Source organism: Camelus dromedarius, chromosome 1 (assembly GCF_036321535.1).
Source record: "Camelus dromedarius isolate mCamDro1 chromosome 1, mCamDro1.pat, whole genome shotgun sequence".
Classification (NCBI taxonomy): domain Eukaryota; kingdom Metazoa; phylum Chordata; class Mammalia; order Artiodactyla; family Camelidae; genus Camelus; species Camelus dromedarius.
In genome coordinates this window covers 47429434-47447172 of record NC_087436.1, presented here as the reverse complement: position 1 = coordinate 47447172, position 17739 = coordinate 47429434, and the positions used below count along the sequence as shown (strand labels likewise).

Below are 17739 nucleotides of genomic sequence, written 5' to 3'. Positions count from 1 at the left end.
AAGTGGAACTGCTGGAGCATATGGCACTAGGGTTCATTAACATTTAGCAATATTTTCTTTATTATAATAAATTAATCTTACTAACAGTATAGAAAGTTTAAGGTAGTTGGAATGTCATTATAATATACTCAATATCAATTTCTTTGGCAATTTTTTTTTTTTAGTGTTTTAAAAGAAAAGGAATAACCATCCTTTAAACCACCTATTTCAGGATTCCTTAACTTGGACTCCCTGATTCCTTGTTAGAATGCTCAGCTTAAGCAAGCACAAGTTTAATATGGCACAATTTAATAAGTGTGTGCACTTTCCAGGGAAAGACTTTCTACTGTGATAGGTGGATATGTCACAGGGGAACTTATTTGTTTTTTAAATCCATTTTCAGCCCTCATCCCCAGGTTGTCCTTCTCCCCCTGCAATAAATCATGATCAGGAAAACTAAAACTGGAAAAAAGATCTCACAATACATTTAAAATGTTGAGTACTGATATAATTTAGTCTTAAAAGGCTATCTCCATTAAGATGTTACCTCTACTTTCTATAAATAGTGATGAATTCCTGCAACTGTGTAATTTCTCTTCTACACTCAATTACTATTGAATATAAAATGTCTTACCATCCAGAAGACAATCAAAATGAAGACATTGCAAGTACTCCCTCTCTCTCATAAAGCCGTTCAGCGGGGTTGCCCAACCTTCCGCCAAAACCTGCACCCACTGCATATCCACCTAGTAAATGAGACAGTAAAGAAAAATTTCATGTACTTATGAACAAAAGCAGTAATGGCTTTTTGGAGTTTAATTTTGAAAGCAATGAAAACAAACTTCTTAAGAATGATTACAGACTAAACAAATTAATAAACAATTAGAGCACTAGGAAAATATGCATTTTTCTTAATAAATTTAAGTAACATTAGGCTTCCCAACATTTCTAATAAGGATAGCATCTCCCAAAACAGCAGTCCTCAAACTTTAATATGTTTAAGAAACTTCTGGAAGGCTTGTTAAATGAAGACTGCTCCACCCTACAGTTTCTGACTTAGTTGGTTTAGTTGGTACGGCACAAGGATTTGAATTTCTAACAGGTGTCCAGAAAATGCTAACAATGATGGTCTGGAAACTATACTCTGAAAACCACTGTCCTAAACTAAAACAAACTTTAGATAAAAACAATTCCCCCCCCAAAAAACCCTCACCAATGACAAAGTGCCCTTCATCTAACAAACATTGTATTATTTCTTGAACTTTAAGATTTCTAGCATATCCCACCGGAATATTTAAATTGATTAAATCACTCCGTGCAAAAAGGAACAAAGAACTCACCTTATTAATTTTCAATGCTGGTAATGTTTCTGCATCTGTTTTTGCCAGATGAAGTTTGTTTTCTGGCACATACAGTTCTTTTACTTCATAAGAGGCATCCACAGGTACAATATCCTATACATTCACAAAAGTACAATTTAAATGTTTGATTCAACAATTTAGAGTTCTCCAAAGGATATCTTAATGAAGAAAATTAACATTTCAAAATGAGACTTTAAAAAGAAGTATGAAAGAGGGACTTGATGCTGTGCCTCCTCAATCAATTCTCCTAATGACAACTGGTCTACCCTTAAGCAGTTATCACTCCACATACAAGAAACCATTAAGCCTAATGTCCTAATATCTAGTGAGAAAGAAATTCCCAGAATGTACCATATATGTCAAAATCAGGCAACTGCAAAGAGGAGGTGACCTCAAGTAAGAGACAATGATAAAAACAGTTTGGAAATAAACAAACAAAAATCACTCAAAACATCATCTGTAAGATACCATGAAACCACTTTATTCCAGCTTCCAAGCCCCTTTATCATCAGTGTCACTAAAGCCACCTTTTCAGTCATGCAACACAGTACTCTCAGAATATGTCCACTTTACTCCCACCACTGTGGTTTGAGAAATGGCATTCTTTAATCCCATATGAAATGCAGTTTGGAAATTTTATCCAAATTCACCAAATTTTACCAAATTATACTTACTTATATCACACTGGGTGCTTTTTCTCATTTATTCTAAGAGTATATACTTGTGATTACCACAGATTCATGCACTGTTTTTACACACTGCCCATCAAGTGACCTTTACAAAGTCTGTATACAACACTCGCAATATACCTAGGAATAATTACTAAATGTATTTAAACTAACCTTTTTTTAAGTCATATCAAGTAACTTCTGTAAGCATATAAAACTGGCACTGATCATATACAAGTCCAAGCAATAATTTGATACTGAAAATAAATTCTCTGAAAAGGCTACATACTGTATGATCCCAACTATGTGACATTCTGAAAAGGCAAAACTAATGAACACAGTAAAAACATCAGTGGTTGCCCAGGAGTGGGGTGGTGGGAGAGCAAGGAAGAATAGGCAGAACACAGGGATTTTCTATGGCAATGAAACTACTCTGTATGATACAATGGTGTATAAATGTTATTATACATTTGTCAAAACCCACAGAAGGTAAAATCCTAATGTAAACTATGAATTATAGATGATAATGATATATCAATATAGGTTCATCAATTATGACAAATGTACCACTCTGCTGATGGATGTTGACTGTAGGACAGGCTGTGCGTGGTGGGGAGGGGAGCAGGGGGCATATGAGCGTTCATTCTCCATACTTTCCTCTCAGTTTTGCTGTGAACTTTAAACTGCTCTAAAAAATAAAGTCCATTAAAACACACACACACACACACACACAAAACAAAACAAAAAAGGTAATTAAAAAGAAGTACTAATGGAAGAACCAGGACATTCCCTACTATTTTTCCTGAGGAGTAAGTTTGGGAAGACACTTCAACTTATATTTGGACTTGTATTAATACCTTCAGTAGAGGAAAAAAGCAGAGTCAGATATGTGTCTCAAAGTTAGATGATCTCATGAAAGGCCTGAGGGCCACTACTCAAGCAGCCCCTCTGGGTTCTGAGAATCTAGAAAGAATTATTCTCCTACAGTTTTCCAACACTCTGTTCCCTCAAAGATGGAACAGCGCTGGCTAAATCATGTACCATAATAAGGCTCCTCCGACCAGTATATTCAAGGCCTTTGATTTCTCTCATGATATGCTCAAGAATAAATAAGAGTAAACATGAAGGAAAAAGAGATAATAAAATTAAAAGACATAAAAGAAATCAACACTGCATGCTCCCACACCAAGTTCAGCTAGCTTGTCCCTGGAGGGAAGGTGTGAAGGGCACTTTCTAGAGGCCCTTTGTCCCTTGAGCTGTCCCACTGCTCACAGGAAAGTCCCACGGCTCACAGGAAAGTGGGAAGCACGTGTGTCAAACACAAACCCTGCACAGCCCAGGGCATTTCATCAACCTTCCAGACCTCCCTCTCCAACTAAACATCCAGCAGGCACCCACAGCCAAAGGCTATTTGTTGTGTTTACTAATGATAAACACTACATGAGGATATGAAAGAAAAATGGTGAAGGAAGAGAGACAGCTTCCACCAGCTGCCTTTCTTTTCTCTTTGCAGATGTAAATACTACATAACCGTGAATTAATGAGGCAGATTATTTCCCATAAACCCAAGCTAAAGAGGGCATGTCTTAAATTTTGCCAAGGGGGCCAAAGAGGTGATACATAAACATACATAATTCATACATCATACCTGATTTCACTGTGCACCTAAAGAGAAAAATCACATAATAGAAGACTCTTCTTAAAATCTAGCAAAAGAAATAGTTTAAGATAGCCCATTTTGTGCCTTCTAACTCTAGGAGTTATTTTTAATACATTTATTTTAAATTATAAAATAGCAGTAAAGAGAATATGGAAGTGAGAAAAACAAATCACACTATATATGGTTATCACTGTCATTTTTATATATTCCCTTCCAAAAAAGACAACCCACAAATATCTTTACCAATAGGCATACTGCAGCGCAACTGGTAGTTTCAGCAGCCTATACAAAGCCTATTACTCCATCAACTAGAAAATAAAAATTCAGAATCAGCTTTTCTGGAAGAGCAACATGAAGCGCATTATGTGAACTGAACACACCCCCTAAATGTTCAATTAGCTTCTTGGACATGTGAAGCTCTTAAAGGTGCCTTGAGGCATAAATTATTTTGCAGCTGCAAAAATGTGTAAGCCCTCCACTCTAGGAACAAACGCTAAAATTAAGTTACACATACACTCAGGCATTCGTTAGTGCTTTTGTGAGAAAGAGTATGATAAAATTTCATAAAACACACTTGAAATATTTACATTAATCACAAAATATTAAAGGCACAATATCCTAAACCCAAAAAGAGATATAGGAAAGCAACAGAGGTCTATAGCTCAGTTATTTCTGATTTTTGTACCTAAGATCTGAGTTCAATTCTAACCATGCAACCTCAAGCAGATTACCTAACATTTCGCAACTTGTCTCCTTCTCAGCCGTTTAATAACAACAACAACAACAACAACAACAACTATATATAGTTCAGGAATGTTGTGACAAATGACTTAAAGTATGTGAACTGTGGGGGCTCACATTTACAGGATGCTAACACCACCAGCAATGTCCTAGGGACTTCATATGAATTAGTTCGTTTAATCTTCATGCAATCCTACCTATGAAGGTAGAAGAAACAATTTCTATTCTCCTTTAACAGATGAGGAAATTGAGGCTCAGGAGGAGTTAATAACTTGCCCCAAATCCCTGCTATACTGTCTTCCAGTGCACTTAACACAATAAATATTCAATGAATAATAATTAGTATGCTTGCTCCATGCCAGAAACTATTCTAAGGACTCTACATATATTAATAGAATCCTCAGTACAATTCTGCGACAGGTACTATTATTAATTCCCATTTCACAGATGAGAGCATTAAAGCCAGAGAAATTAGGTTATTTTTTCCAAGGTCATATACTTAATTGATAAGTGTCAGAACTGGGATTCAACTGAGGTCCCAATACTATTATTCTCCAAAAAAAAAAAAAAACCCACAAATATCTTTACTGTTTCTCCCATGAAAACTAAGTCATGAAACATTCTGTCACGCAAATTACTTTATTTTCATGATTTTATTAAACATTTACAATTCCCAGGTTTCTCATCAGCATGCGATCTTTCTGTGTTAATAACTACATAAAACTTCCTTTGCCATCTCTGAAGCAGATATTATTGCAAGGATGGGATGTCTTTTTTGTGTTGTGGTGGGTGTTGACTCCTCTCCTCCCTCCCACCACTTACTGCTAATAGTTGTCAACAATCTTAGAGGGTCAGAGGAGTGCACCCAACAGACTAAGTCTTTTGATCTCTGATGGATGGATTCAACAGGGCATGTTTAGCTGGTTTCCTAAGCCAGCATCACTATTGTCAGCTCCAAATATTAATGAAGAGCAGCAGTGCACACTGAGCCTCTCCAGGCACAAGGAGGGGGGGTCTGTTCCCTCCTTGTCTCCACCCTGGAATCCCCCTCTTCTCCAGAATGCCACCACACTGGCGGGTTACTCGGATGTATAAATCTGCTCCCCCTTAAAAAGACTTTGTTCAAAGTGAGAACTGAGAACCAACAAATATTTCTATATATCATGTCTAGAGGTTCCTGCTCACTACACTCTAAGTTAAAAACCAAACGTACAATTTGTGAGCAAATCTAAGTGTCTCCAAGAAAACTAGTTTGAACACGAAAGAGTAGTATCTATACTGTAAGCCCAATCAAATTATTTTTTTAAATGTTTTGTGCACTAATAATGCCATCGTTTTAGGCTAAATGCATTTTTAGTCATGTACTGCTTTATATGCATGAACATAGAGGCTATAATCACTTTCTTTTCAAGAAAGGAGGACTTTTTTCTTATTTTGAGAAAGTAATTGTTTATTATTTAAAATTTTAATAATTACAATATTTAAAATTAAAATTTTACTAAAATTATTTAAGTATAAATTTTTTTCATTAAAAGCATTTCACAGAAGTCTTCCCTTTTCAAAATTTATTTTTGAATATATATATATATTGAATATACATATTTTGAATATATATATCAATTATTTTAAAACGAATTTTAGCCTCATAACTTAGACATAAAATACTTCTGATGCCTAACCAGTGGCAAAATAAAGGTTCAAGAGGTCGCTACTGTTTTTCTCTCCTAAAAAGGTACATAAAGTGAATATTTTTGACATTAACACAAACCTAAAATGAGTCAACAGGAACATGAAGCATGTGCTCAGAGGAAGTGAGTTCTCTGTAGATTTTTTGTCTAGAGAGAAGATAACTCTCTCTATCATAAAGACAGAAAGAACTTGTAAAATGCTGACAGAGCCAATTCCTAGCACATTCTACTGACAAATATATTTAGCTTCCAAAACTACTACTGAACAACTATCAGGATCAAAACCACCTCAAAGTGAGACAAGATATCTGGACAACAGAACGTGAAGTCCCTGCCATACGAGCTACGCATCTTACTTGGGATTCATTAGGATTCCCAGAGACACAGTCAGCTATTAGAAAACAATGTGCTCTTCTGTAACCAGTATGTAAAAAGCCCTGTATTTCAGGAAATTTCCTTTAAAACAAAAATGCATCACAAGCCAGGTCAGGAGCAAGTGCTTACATACCTAACCTTTCACTTACAATATTTTTATTAATTTTTTTGAGGGGGAGGTAATTAGGTTTATTTATTTTTTAATGGGGCTACTGCGGATTGAACCCAGGACCTCTTGCATGCTAAGCACATACTCTATCACTGAGCTGTACCCTCCCCCTCACCTCCAATCTTAAGCCCTTCAAAATCACCCAGAATTTAAAGAGTAAAGGGGAAACAGGGATGCTCCTAGTTCTCCTGAATAGGCGATCAATAAACAATTCACACGCTACCATTAATGACATAGGTCTAGAAATATTCAAATAATAATTTAATTTTAAAATGTAGCACAGATAAACTTTTTTTTTTTTTTTTTTTTTTTGCTTGACTGTGATCTAACATGCGTTGTATCCATACCTTTGTTCAAAGAGTCCACTGTTTTTTCCTGGGAACTAGTGTAAACGAAAAATACTGCTAGCCATATCAGTAAACAAAGAATGCTGAAGCCATCAAGTCATCAGCTGCTGCTGCCACCACCAAACGTGAGCTCAGGATGCAGGTAGGCAGACAGCCCAGCCTCTGCAGCCACCCTCAACGCTACCCTCTGAGAGAACTCATAATGTGAAAGCACAGGATACTGGCCCTAGATAGCGAGGTGCTTATCAATGGAATGATTTCAGTGAGCCCAGACATTTGCTCCTTCCCATAAACAGAAAAACGCTAAATTCTTCAACTTGAGATGTCTAGTTTTCTTTAATTAACAGTTGTCTTTTGATGTTCCGACACCTGGTTTTTGTTGTACAGCTCCTGTATATCCTGGCTCCTCCTCTACCTCTTCGGAGTAGTCCCTCAGAGCGATCTGAGAGGCTGTCACCACAGGCTCATGGGGTTCAAGTCCTCAGAAATGTCCACCGAATAAAATATAACTCTCAGCCTTTGAGTTCTGCAATTTATTTCAGTTGACACTAGCAGGCAGAACAAACAACATTCATTACCTGAAAATAGTAGTTCTTGCCTTCTCTTAACCTTCCTAAAGAACTGTGAACATGTTAACATAGTGACTTCATATTAAAATTTTTTCCTTCAAGTATTTTCTGTACTTTTTTCTTGAGCCAAATCTGCCCAACAGATTTGAACATCAGAGCTCAATCATATTTCTATGTAACTATTCAATTTCTATTATCTAAATGACATGCATCCAAAGCATGAACACCAAATGACATTCTGGCATCACTTTAAAAACTGAGTTGCAAAGTCTGGTTTTAAGTACAGTATAAAATCCATTTAGAGCACTAAACCACCATTTCATAAAAAGACAAACCTTTAAATAATTTATAGCACTAGTAAATCTAGAGTTCCTAGTAGATTTTAAAACAGTATTTAAAATATCACGTTAGATTAAAACCATCAGCAAGAAGCCTATTTCCTTATGTCATAACATGCCAAGTTAAACTGTAATACCAGCAGGCCATCTAGTGACCATTCAAGGGTTAGGAAAAAAACTTAAATTAAAAACAAAAAATCCTCAATACTCTCCAGTGTCTTCTATTTTCTCAAACAAAAATGTGCCAACTGAAGCACCTTAAGAAAATAAACATACTCTGAAAAAATACTGAGAAATTAAGTATTTATATAAATGACCACATTGGCAATTAGATAAAAAAGACAATCCAGAGATGACAGAATCAAAAAAACCCATCATCCTAAAACACCCATGACAGAGCACACTAAAAATATTTTTTTCTTGTACAGTGAAAACCAGTTCTGTATCTCAGTAATGATGAAATAAAAATTAGAATTCTAGGGCAAGTCAAGGAAAATTTAAACATAAAAATTTTTCTCTGCCCTTTGGCCTCCTCTCTGTTCTACTGCTCACTGTGCATCTGCCTTATGCATCGACCAAACCTTCCTCATAAACACCTGCTCAACCATAAACAGCAACATCCTCCTAGCATCAGCAAGACAACTCCTTAAAAGATAACTTCTTAATCTTGTAAGGGGTCATGACGACCCACCACTTTGTAAAGATCTGCACTGTGAAAACTCTCTACATGATTTAATGTATAGGCTTCCATCTCAAAAACTATGTAACTGTGCTTTGACCTTTAACAAGAGCGAATAGTCCTCAGAGCTTTCCGAAAGGCTGTTCCTGGACTATAACCCTCAATTTGGCTCACAAAAAATTTTCCATTTCTTTCTTAGATCGACCTATCAGTCAATTTTTTCGTCAACAGTAAAGAATGTTAAAGAATCAATACCTGGTATAATTCATTTCAAAAGAGTCTCTCCAAAGTAATACCAAGCGTCAGACAGAAAAAATTCCATTTATTACCATGGAAGCAGCACTTCTCAAACACCTGCATACTCTAGAAAGTCCCAAAGCATACTCTCCCTTTGCTCTATTAAAAAGCTGTGGTACAATGGGAAGTACATATTTGGTTTTTGTCTCTGGTTCCTGGAACCAGAGCTCTTAAACCCTTGGAATCTCCTGAGTGATAAGAGTATCTTTGGTTTGACAATGATATGACTCCAGCCTTAGGGGCTTGTCCAGAAAAACCTAGCCTTAATTAGAGGGTTGGAACTTTTGGTTCCACCCCTAGACCTCTAGGCTGGGGAAGGGGCTGGAAATGGAGCTCAATCACCATGAATCAAAGATTTGATCAGTCCTGCCTACACAATAAAAACCTTCATAAACCCCCCCCAAAGGACAGGTTCAGAGTGCTTCTGTGTTGATGAATATGATGAGGATGGGGTGTTCAGAGAGGGCATGGGAGCCCCTGCCTCTCCCTATCCCTCCCCACTCATACAGCTCTTCCACTTGGCTGTTTCTGGGCTGTATCCTTTATAAAAAAAACAACTGGTAATTGTAAGTACAGTGCTTTCTGTGAGCTGAAATCTTGAACCTGCGCTGGGGTGGGAGGTGGGAGAATTCTTGAACTTGCAGTCAGCCAGACAGAAACACAGGTAGCCTGGTCACCCTGTCTGTAGTTGGCATCTGAAGACGAGGCAGTCTTGTGAGACCAAGCCCCTAGCCTGCAGAGCGTAAGCAACTTCTGGATAGTTAGTGTCAGAACTGAACTGAATTGCTGAACACCCAGTCGGTGTCAGAGAATCAAAGAATTGGTTGGTGTAAGGAAAAAACCCTCAGAAGTCTAACAAACTGAGCCTGAAGAAGAGAAAAAATTCACTGACCTTTATTATTTTAGAAACAAAGTTTCCATTATAGATGGCATAATAACCCAAGTCACTCACTTATCACTTAGATTTAGGTTTTAGAACTTAAGTAAATCATAGCTCATCTGGCAAAATGTGTCTCAGCCTTCCAAGGTAAATTAGATAGCCTCCACATACTTTTATTACACACTACAAAGAACATTTCACACTAACCAGGGGCAGACATGGGCAGTTTATTTCTTTACAGTAAACATTCTTTCCAGTCCAGACAGTGTTGTCTTTGATCTGTTCTGAAGTGTTCTAAAAATACTAAACCTTTAAGGTCCATTCCTCTCGATTTGTTAATCCCAACTCCACTTAGGAAACAATGGTCATGGATTGTGAAAGCATGTCAGAGCAAAGATTCAATTTTGAGAAATAAACTAGAAATAGAATCTAGATGGTGTTAGGAAAGACAGTATCATATAAAGAGAGCACGTGGGCTGTTGAATCCAGCAGACTGTGTCTAAATACCCTTGACTCAACTATCCTGAGACAAACAACTTCACTTCCCTGAATCTGTTTCCTCACCAGTCAAGTAAGGAAAATTATAATTACTTCTCAGAACTTTAACACGGATTAACTGAAAAGATGCTACTGAAGTGACTACCAAAGACTGCACATGTCAGAGTCTAGCTGACGGGCTTCTTGTGGCAGGTTTCCATCTGTGCCCAGCCACTCCCTCCCCACACTTACTAAGGTGCCCTGGCACAGAATGTTGGCCAGCTCGGAACCTGCACCCTTCACATCCCTGCTCAAAACACACACTACAAAGCAATGGAGCTGTGGTTACCGCTCCTCACTCTGTGTTTGTGAGATTAGCTCTACAATGTGAGCTCACATAACCACCTTTGGAAAACCTAACAAACGCCTTTGTGATGACAATGAAGCTGAACTGCACTGGATCACTAGGCAGGAGCTTATTACGAAAAGTGCACTTTACACTAAGCCACCTCGCGCCCAGGGTGCAGCAGGCAAAGGAACTCCAAGTATCACCAAGTAACCATGAACTTTGAGCTGAACATCAAGTAGCCACTGGTCTCCCCATGCTCATCTGAGATTCAACTTAGTGAGAAAATCAATCAAAGGAGAATAAGTGCCAGAACAGAAGTAGTTGTGTTTGTATTTCTTCCTTCAATTATATTTTTAAATTCCACATCATGTTATTTAAAAAATGAATTATATAGTCATTCTAGTCTATAAGTATAAATAATGGTAGTAAGAATCAAAAATTAAGGTCCATGAGGCAGGAATTTGTATTGTTTAATTCACCGCCACATCCACAGTGTTTGACAACAGTGCCTAGTATGTATGGCACTAAGTATCTGTTAAATTAACTAACAGGATCATACAAGTACAACACAGAAATATGTACTTTCAATGGGAAGTGAAGTCACTTACTTAGGAAAGTATGTAGTTGAAATCTTTTCCCCAAAAAAAGGTGGTACCCAAAAAAGCAAACACATTAAGGAGGTGTTTGTATTTCTTTGTCACCACCCAGCTTTAGGATAAAAATAATTTTTCAAAAGAAAATTTCTCTCTTTTAAACTAATATAACCAGAATACCTTTCTGGTTATAAACTGAATTATATTGTACCTGGGGTGTGAGGAGAATCCTAGGTATAGAATCCAATATGTTCATGAGCAAGTGAGCTAATATCTCTGAAATACTTTGTAGGTTTACTGTGTGAATAAAATGAGACAATACATATAAAGTATTCAGCGCAAAGATCAAGTGGGGAAGCTACCATAGTAATTCAAGTGAGAGGTGGTTAGAAGCTAAAGTAGGAGAAAGACCACTGGCCCCTCGGTTCTAACAATCAAAACAAATATTTTAAAGGACACAAAGCCCCACATATATGTCCCTTGTAAGTATTCACTAAATGTTAGTTTCTTTATCTATCTCTTTTTCAAAACACTGAATGAAATTGTCTAATTATCAGATTGTCTAGCAAGTGTAACACAGACTAATACCTGTATAAAAGGAAGAATAATAGGTATAATCATTAATTAGGAGCAAACAAATTAGGAGCAAAGCATTAATTAAGGCCAGAGACTACTAGGTAAGTAACAGCATTAAAAAAACAAACAAACACCATGGTGAAAAACATAAGGACAATAATAAGAAAAAATGCAGCCTGGAAACAAACTACAGAGAACCTTGAACACAAATTACCTTAATTCTATAAACAATGGGAAAATCAATAAATGTTTTAGAGTAAAAAAAAGCAAAGAACCAGACTACACTTTAGAAAGATGATTCTGCCAACAATACGGAATGGAATAAAAGGCATACAGAACTAGAGATGCGGTGACCAGTCGAGCAGTTTGAGTCTAAAACTGTACAGTGATGGTCAACTCTCAATTTTTACCATTACAAGGTGGGGAAAAAAGCAAAGTCCTGTGCATAGCAGACACCACATGAGTCTGTATTTTCATTTTACACAATCATGGTTAAAAACAAGTCTAAATACCATGTGGGATCCTATAACAGGAAAGGACATTAGTGGAAAAACTTGTGAAATCCAAGTAAGATTGTGATTTGGTACGAAGGTTAGTTTCTCAGTTTTGAGAAATGGTCTATGGTCATGTAAGTTATTAACCTAAGAGGAAGCTGGGTGAAAGAAAGACAAGAACTCACTGTACTACCATAGACTTACAGAAGAGTTGCGAAATTTTCTCAAAATAAATGTTTTTAAAAAACAACAAAATCACCTGACCATTGCAAAAAAAAAAAAAAACAAAATAAAATAAAAAATTTAAAAATATCCTCTATGCAGGTAAAGTGCCGTACCCAAAGGATGCTATTCTGAGCCCCAAAGAAGTGGTTAGAAATTGCAGGAAAAAGGAAGGGAAGGAGAGGATACCTATTACACATTAAGTTTAACAGTCTTTTCTAAGTGTCTGAACCATATGGAGTCATCCATAAAGCCATAAATGGCTTCAGATTCATGAGCACCCTTAAATTATATGAGAATATGTATTTTTCTGAGTTTTGTATAGTCACTAATTAGATATAAAATTAGATAATCCAAATTAACAGAAAATAAAACTATGTATAACTTTCTACCATTGATATGACAAATCTCTAATTAAACATACATTCAATGCAGTAAAAATGCAAACAGAACTACAATCAAAATTAAAAGGAAAAATACTAAAAACACAGTTTTAATGAAAGTGACAGAATATTTATTAATTTCATATAAATTCATGAGAAAACTAAACAACTTCAACAGAGCAGAGTAAGGATAGACAATTCACTGTAAATGAAACACAGGGATTCCACAATAGAACACCACCTAACAAGAGGGAAGTCCAGCGAATCTAGAAAACCAAACTTCCCTGAGCCCATCACAGAGCTGAGGTCCTAAAGAAGTAACATGAACTGCTTCCAAAGAGTGACAAGTCTCACTAAGAGAAGTCAAGACACATGACCTACTTCCCTTTAGTAAAGCATGGGAGGAAAGGGTGGCTACAATAAAGGCAGGAAGAAGAAAACTGCCTTAAAGTTTGCAAGAAACTCTTACAGGCTGAGTGTGGACTAGCGTGACAGGTTAGTATCACTGGCACCCAGACACAGGAGTTCTGCACACACTCACAAGCAGGCCGACAACAGATACGGAGAAGAAAGATCAGAAGCAGGTCCAGGGACTACAGAGAGCACTCCCTTGGTGGTGCACAGGCTCAAAGCTCTGCCCACTTTCTGCATCACTTAAGCCTTAAGCTGTTGGGGGAGGGCAGGAACCCCTCCCAGAGTCCACTGTCTCTGAGGAGAGGGTACAAGCAAATATGGTCTGCCGAAGGAAGGTGGAGGAAACACTCTTGGCCCAGGATTCTGAACTGATCAAAAACAAGGATCTGCTAGCACAAGTGAGGAGCAAAAACACTCACCCTCCAAGACCTCCCAGGATCCAAGCAGAGGCTGGCTAATATGTGGGAGGGGAAGGGACATTGAGAAAGACCATATCAAGACTCAGGAGCTTAGGTCCTCCTAAGCTTCAAGCTGGACTGGCAGAACTGAGAACCACCACTGCTCCCCCATCATGAGCCTAGCACCAACAAATAATCAACAGCAGTTCACTGCCAAGAGAGGAGCAAGAGCCTGGAGAGAGATCCCTTCCACAGGGCAGGTACGCAGGGAAAGCTGACAGCTGACGGCTGAGTAGAAACTCTGGGGAAAACTCTCCAGCAGCAGATCCCACACTAAACACAAGGTAGAACAGCCCATCACTGGACAAGCTTGAAGCTGGCGGTGCATGAAGAGTAACCACAGAATAAGGAAACCCAAACCCAGCTAAGCTATTGACTAAATTAACTCATTACACTAACAGTATGACAGAAAAAAAGAAAATAAATGCCCAAAGCATAACTACTAATTACCTCAAAAATCTCTATTGTTCGTCCAGACACAACATGCAGCATTCAAAAAAAAAAAATTACATTATACTAAAAAGAGCAAGAAACACCACCACTGTTAAGAAATTCAGCAAGATCCAGAAAAGACCCAGAGGTAAGAACTGTCTGTGTCAGTCAGGGCTTTAAAATTACAATTACTATGTTAAGAGATCTAACGCAAAAGTGGAAAATGTTCATGAAAAGACAGAAGATTTCAACAGAGAAGTGGACGCTATATTAAAATTTTTTAAGTCAGCCAAATGGTAATAGAATTTTTTTAATTATCAGAGTTTTAAAATTCTCTCTCATGGGCAAATCAATATATTGGATGCAGCTTAGGAATCAGTAAACTTGAAAATAAGTGAAGATAAATTACTAAAGCTGAAAAGTTAAAACAAAAAAGAGTGAAAGGACAAGTATCTTTTGGCTGTGGGACAATATTATATTGTCTAGAATATATGTAACTGGAGTTCCAGAAGAAGGAGGGAGAACAGGGCAAAAGAAATATCTGAAGAGATAACGGACAAGAGTTTTCAAAAACCAATAAAAAAGCAAACCACCAACCCAAGAAAATCAAAGAACTCTAAACTGAAAGAAACAGACCTAAATATTCTGAAAGATGTAGATCTATACTAAAACTGCTAAAAAATAGAGATTAAGGGAAAATGTTGAAGTCAAGCAGGAAAGAAAAAGTCACAAAGAGAAAAAGAAAACACTACAAGAGAGGGACAAAAAAAAAAAAGAATTAAATCAGACTTCTCTTCAGAAACAATGTAAACAAAAGGACTATGGAGCACCTTTAAAGTACTAAAAGAAAAAAAACCCTGTCAATCCAGAATTCTATGACAGTGAAAATATCTTTTTAAAATAAAGAAACAGATGAGAAAGATCTGATATAAAACCTCTCCAAACTCAATCATCTGTGCCTCCCAGTATGCTATGTACACACTGAATCTGGTTTATAAGATACCTTCTTGGAGTTTAGACTCTAACTTCTGTGTCTATCACCTACAACCTAAATCCCTCAAGGACAAACACAGCTTGTTATCTCTGTAGTGCCAGTACCCTGGACTGTGACTAACTACAGTCATGGGCTTTTAACAGATGTCTGATTGATAATGGATGATGAAAGAACAGATAAAGCAGATGAGAAGGAAGGCCAGAGGCAGAGCAACAGGACTAGCACAAGAGCTCAGAAGCTGGTTAATAGAAAACCTATTAACCAACAGAAAAAAGAACAGCAGAAAGATGAAGTACAAAACCTCCTGGGATGAGGTCTTATCGTCCTGCAGATAGTACATCAGTACAGACAAACATCAGAGCAGGGTAGTTATCAATTCATTTTATCTCTATTTGTTGAGTTAAAAGGTTTAGATAAGGGAAATAAATTAAGAAGTTGGGTCCCAGGTTAATTATCAGCAGACATTTTATAATGTGGAAACATTCAAAGGCTAAACATTTGTAATATATTCAGACATAGGTTTTCTTTTAACTGTATGTCTAATATATCCAGTAAGAGATACTAGATGAAAAGGGTTTATGGTACTAGAATTTTAAAAATCAGGAGGAGGCTGGGACACTGTAAGTCACAGTTAGGACAGAATTAGGAGCACCAGTGCATCACTGAAGGTGTAACTGCTGTATCAGAAGTCCCTGCATGGCACTGATCAGCAAAGGGAGGGACACCATGATGGGGAGAGAAGAACTACTCACCCACATGAAGGCCAGATCCTCTCCAGCTAAGTGAGCAAGTGACCCTCTACTGGAACGAACAGGAGACATATGGAAAAAGGAGCCAAGAAGGAAAGAAAAGTAACTTCTAAAAACAGATTAAACTAAACTCTGAGAGACTCATGTACCTAGTGGGCCTGAGTACTCTGGGTAACATTATGCCTCTTTAATGTTTCCATCTGCTAAGGAACCAGAGAAAGGTCCTTAGCCCCAGAACCCTTCCCTCCCTAAAATTCAATCATAAGATGTCATCAAGTTATCAGAGGGAAAATCTGTGCAGTCTCTATGAAAAGTTAACAACATTATACAATTCAACTTAAAAATATATTGATGCCAAGTTGTAGAGCTGAATAATCAAGGTTGAATTTTCTCTATTATGTATTGATCTGTTAAAATTATTAGAAGATTATTTGTCTCTGAAGCCTCCTGTGGTTTACACTGACTGGGGTATTTCATATGTGGTACATATATGATGCCCCCACAACACCTAACACAGTGACATACATGCACAGAAAGCTGTTAGCACCATAAAGAATTTAAAATAAATTGTATCCAATAATCAATATATATGATTAATGTATTCAATAATATATTAAAAGGATCATACACCTAGATCAAATGGGATTTATCCCAGGGATGCAAAGATTTTTCAATATTCATAAATCAATGTGATACCACATTAACAAACTGAAGAATAAAAATCATGATTATCTCAACAGATGCAGAAAAAGCTTCTAACAAAATTCAACATCCATTTATGATAAAAGCTCCAACAAAGTGGGTACAGAGGGAACATATTTTGACATAATAAAGGCCACATATGATAAGCTCTCAGCTGATATCACACTGAACAGTGAAAAGCTGAAAGCATTTCCTCTAAAATCAGGAACAAGACACTCTCACCACTCCAACACAGTATTGGAAGTTCTAGTCACAGCAATCAGACAAGAAATAAAAGGCATCCAAATTGGAAAGGAAGAAGTAAAACTGTCACTGCAGATAACATGATACTATATATAGAAAATTCTCAAGACACTACCAAAAAACTACTACAGCTCATCAATGAATTCAGTAAAGTTGCAAGATACAAAATTAATATACAGAATTCTGTTGCATATCTATACAGTCTCAAAAAGAGACCGTAAGAAAAAAATCTCATTTACAACCTCATCAAAAAGAATAAAATATCTAGGAATAAATCTAACTAAGAAAGTAAAAGATCTATCTTCAGAAAACTGTAAGACACTGATGAAAAAAATTGAAGATGACACAAACAGATGAAAAGATGTACCATGTTAATGGACTAGAAGAATTAATATTGTTAAAACAACATACTACCCAAGGCAATCTACAGATTCAATGCAATCCCTAACAAAATACTAATGGCATTTTTCACAAAACTATAACAAATAATTCCAAAATTTGTATGGAAACACAAAAGATCCCAAAGAGCCAAAACAATCTGAGAAAGAAGTACAAACCTGAAGGTATCACACTTCCAGATTTCAAACTATAGTACTATAGTACAAAGTTACATTCATCAAAACAGTATGGTACTGGCACAAAAACAGACACATGGATCAATGGAACACAACAGAGAGCCCAGAAATGAACCCACACTTATATGAGCAATTAATCTACAACGAAGGAAGCAAGAATATACAATAAGGAAACGACAGCCTCTTCAATAAATGGGTTGGAAAAACTGGACAGCTACATCCAAAAGAATCAAACTGGACTGCTGTCTCACACATGCATAAAAATAAATTCAAAATAGGTTGAAGATTTAAATGTAAGACCTGAAACCATGAAACTTCTATAAGAAA

At 36.9% G+C, this 17739-nt stretch overlaps 1 protein-coding gene across 3 annotated transcripts in view; it reads right to left on the bottom strand.

The window, feature by feature from the left end:
• Positions 1–17739, bottom strand: part of PAPSS1 (3'-phosphoadenosine 5'-phosphosulfate synthase 1) — a 99330-nt gene that overhangs the window by 51206 nt on the left and 30385 nt on the right. For all 3 annotated transcript variants that reach the window (XM_064484347.1, XM_010999056.3, XM_064484339.1), the window contains exons 6-7: positions 1320–1433; positions 614–725 (exon numbers count right to left, since the gene is read on the bottom strand). In XM_064484347.1, the coding sequence (XP_064340417.1) occupies positions 614–725; positions 1320–1433 (226 nt within the window). The remainder of the gene's footprint in view (positions 1–613; positions 726–1319; positions 1434–17739) is intronic.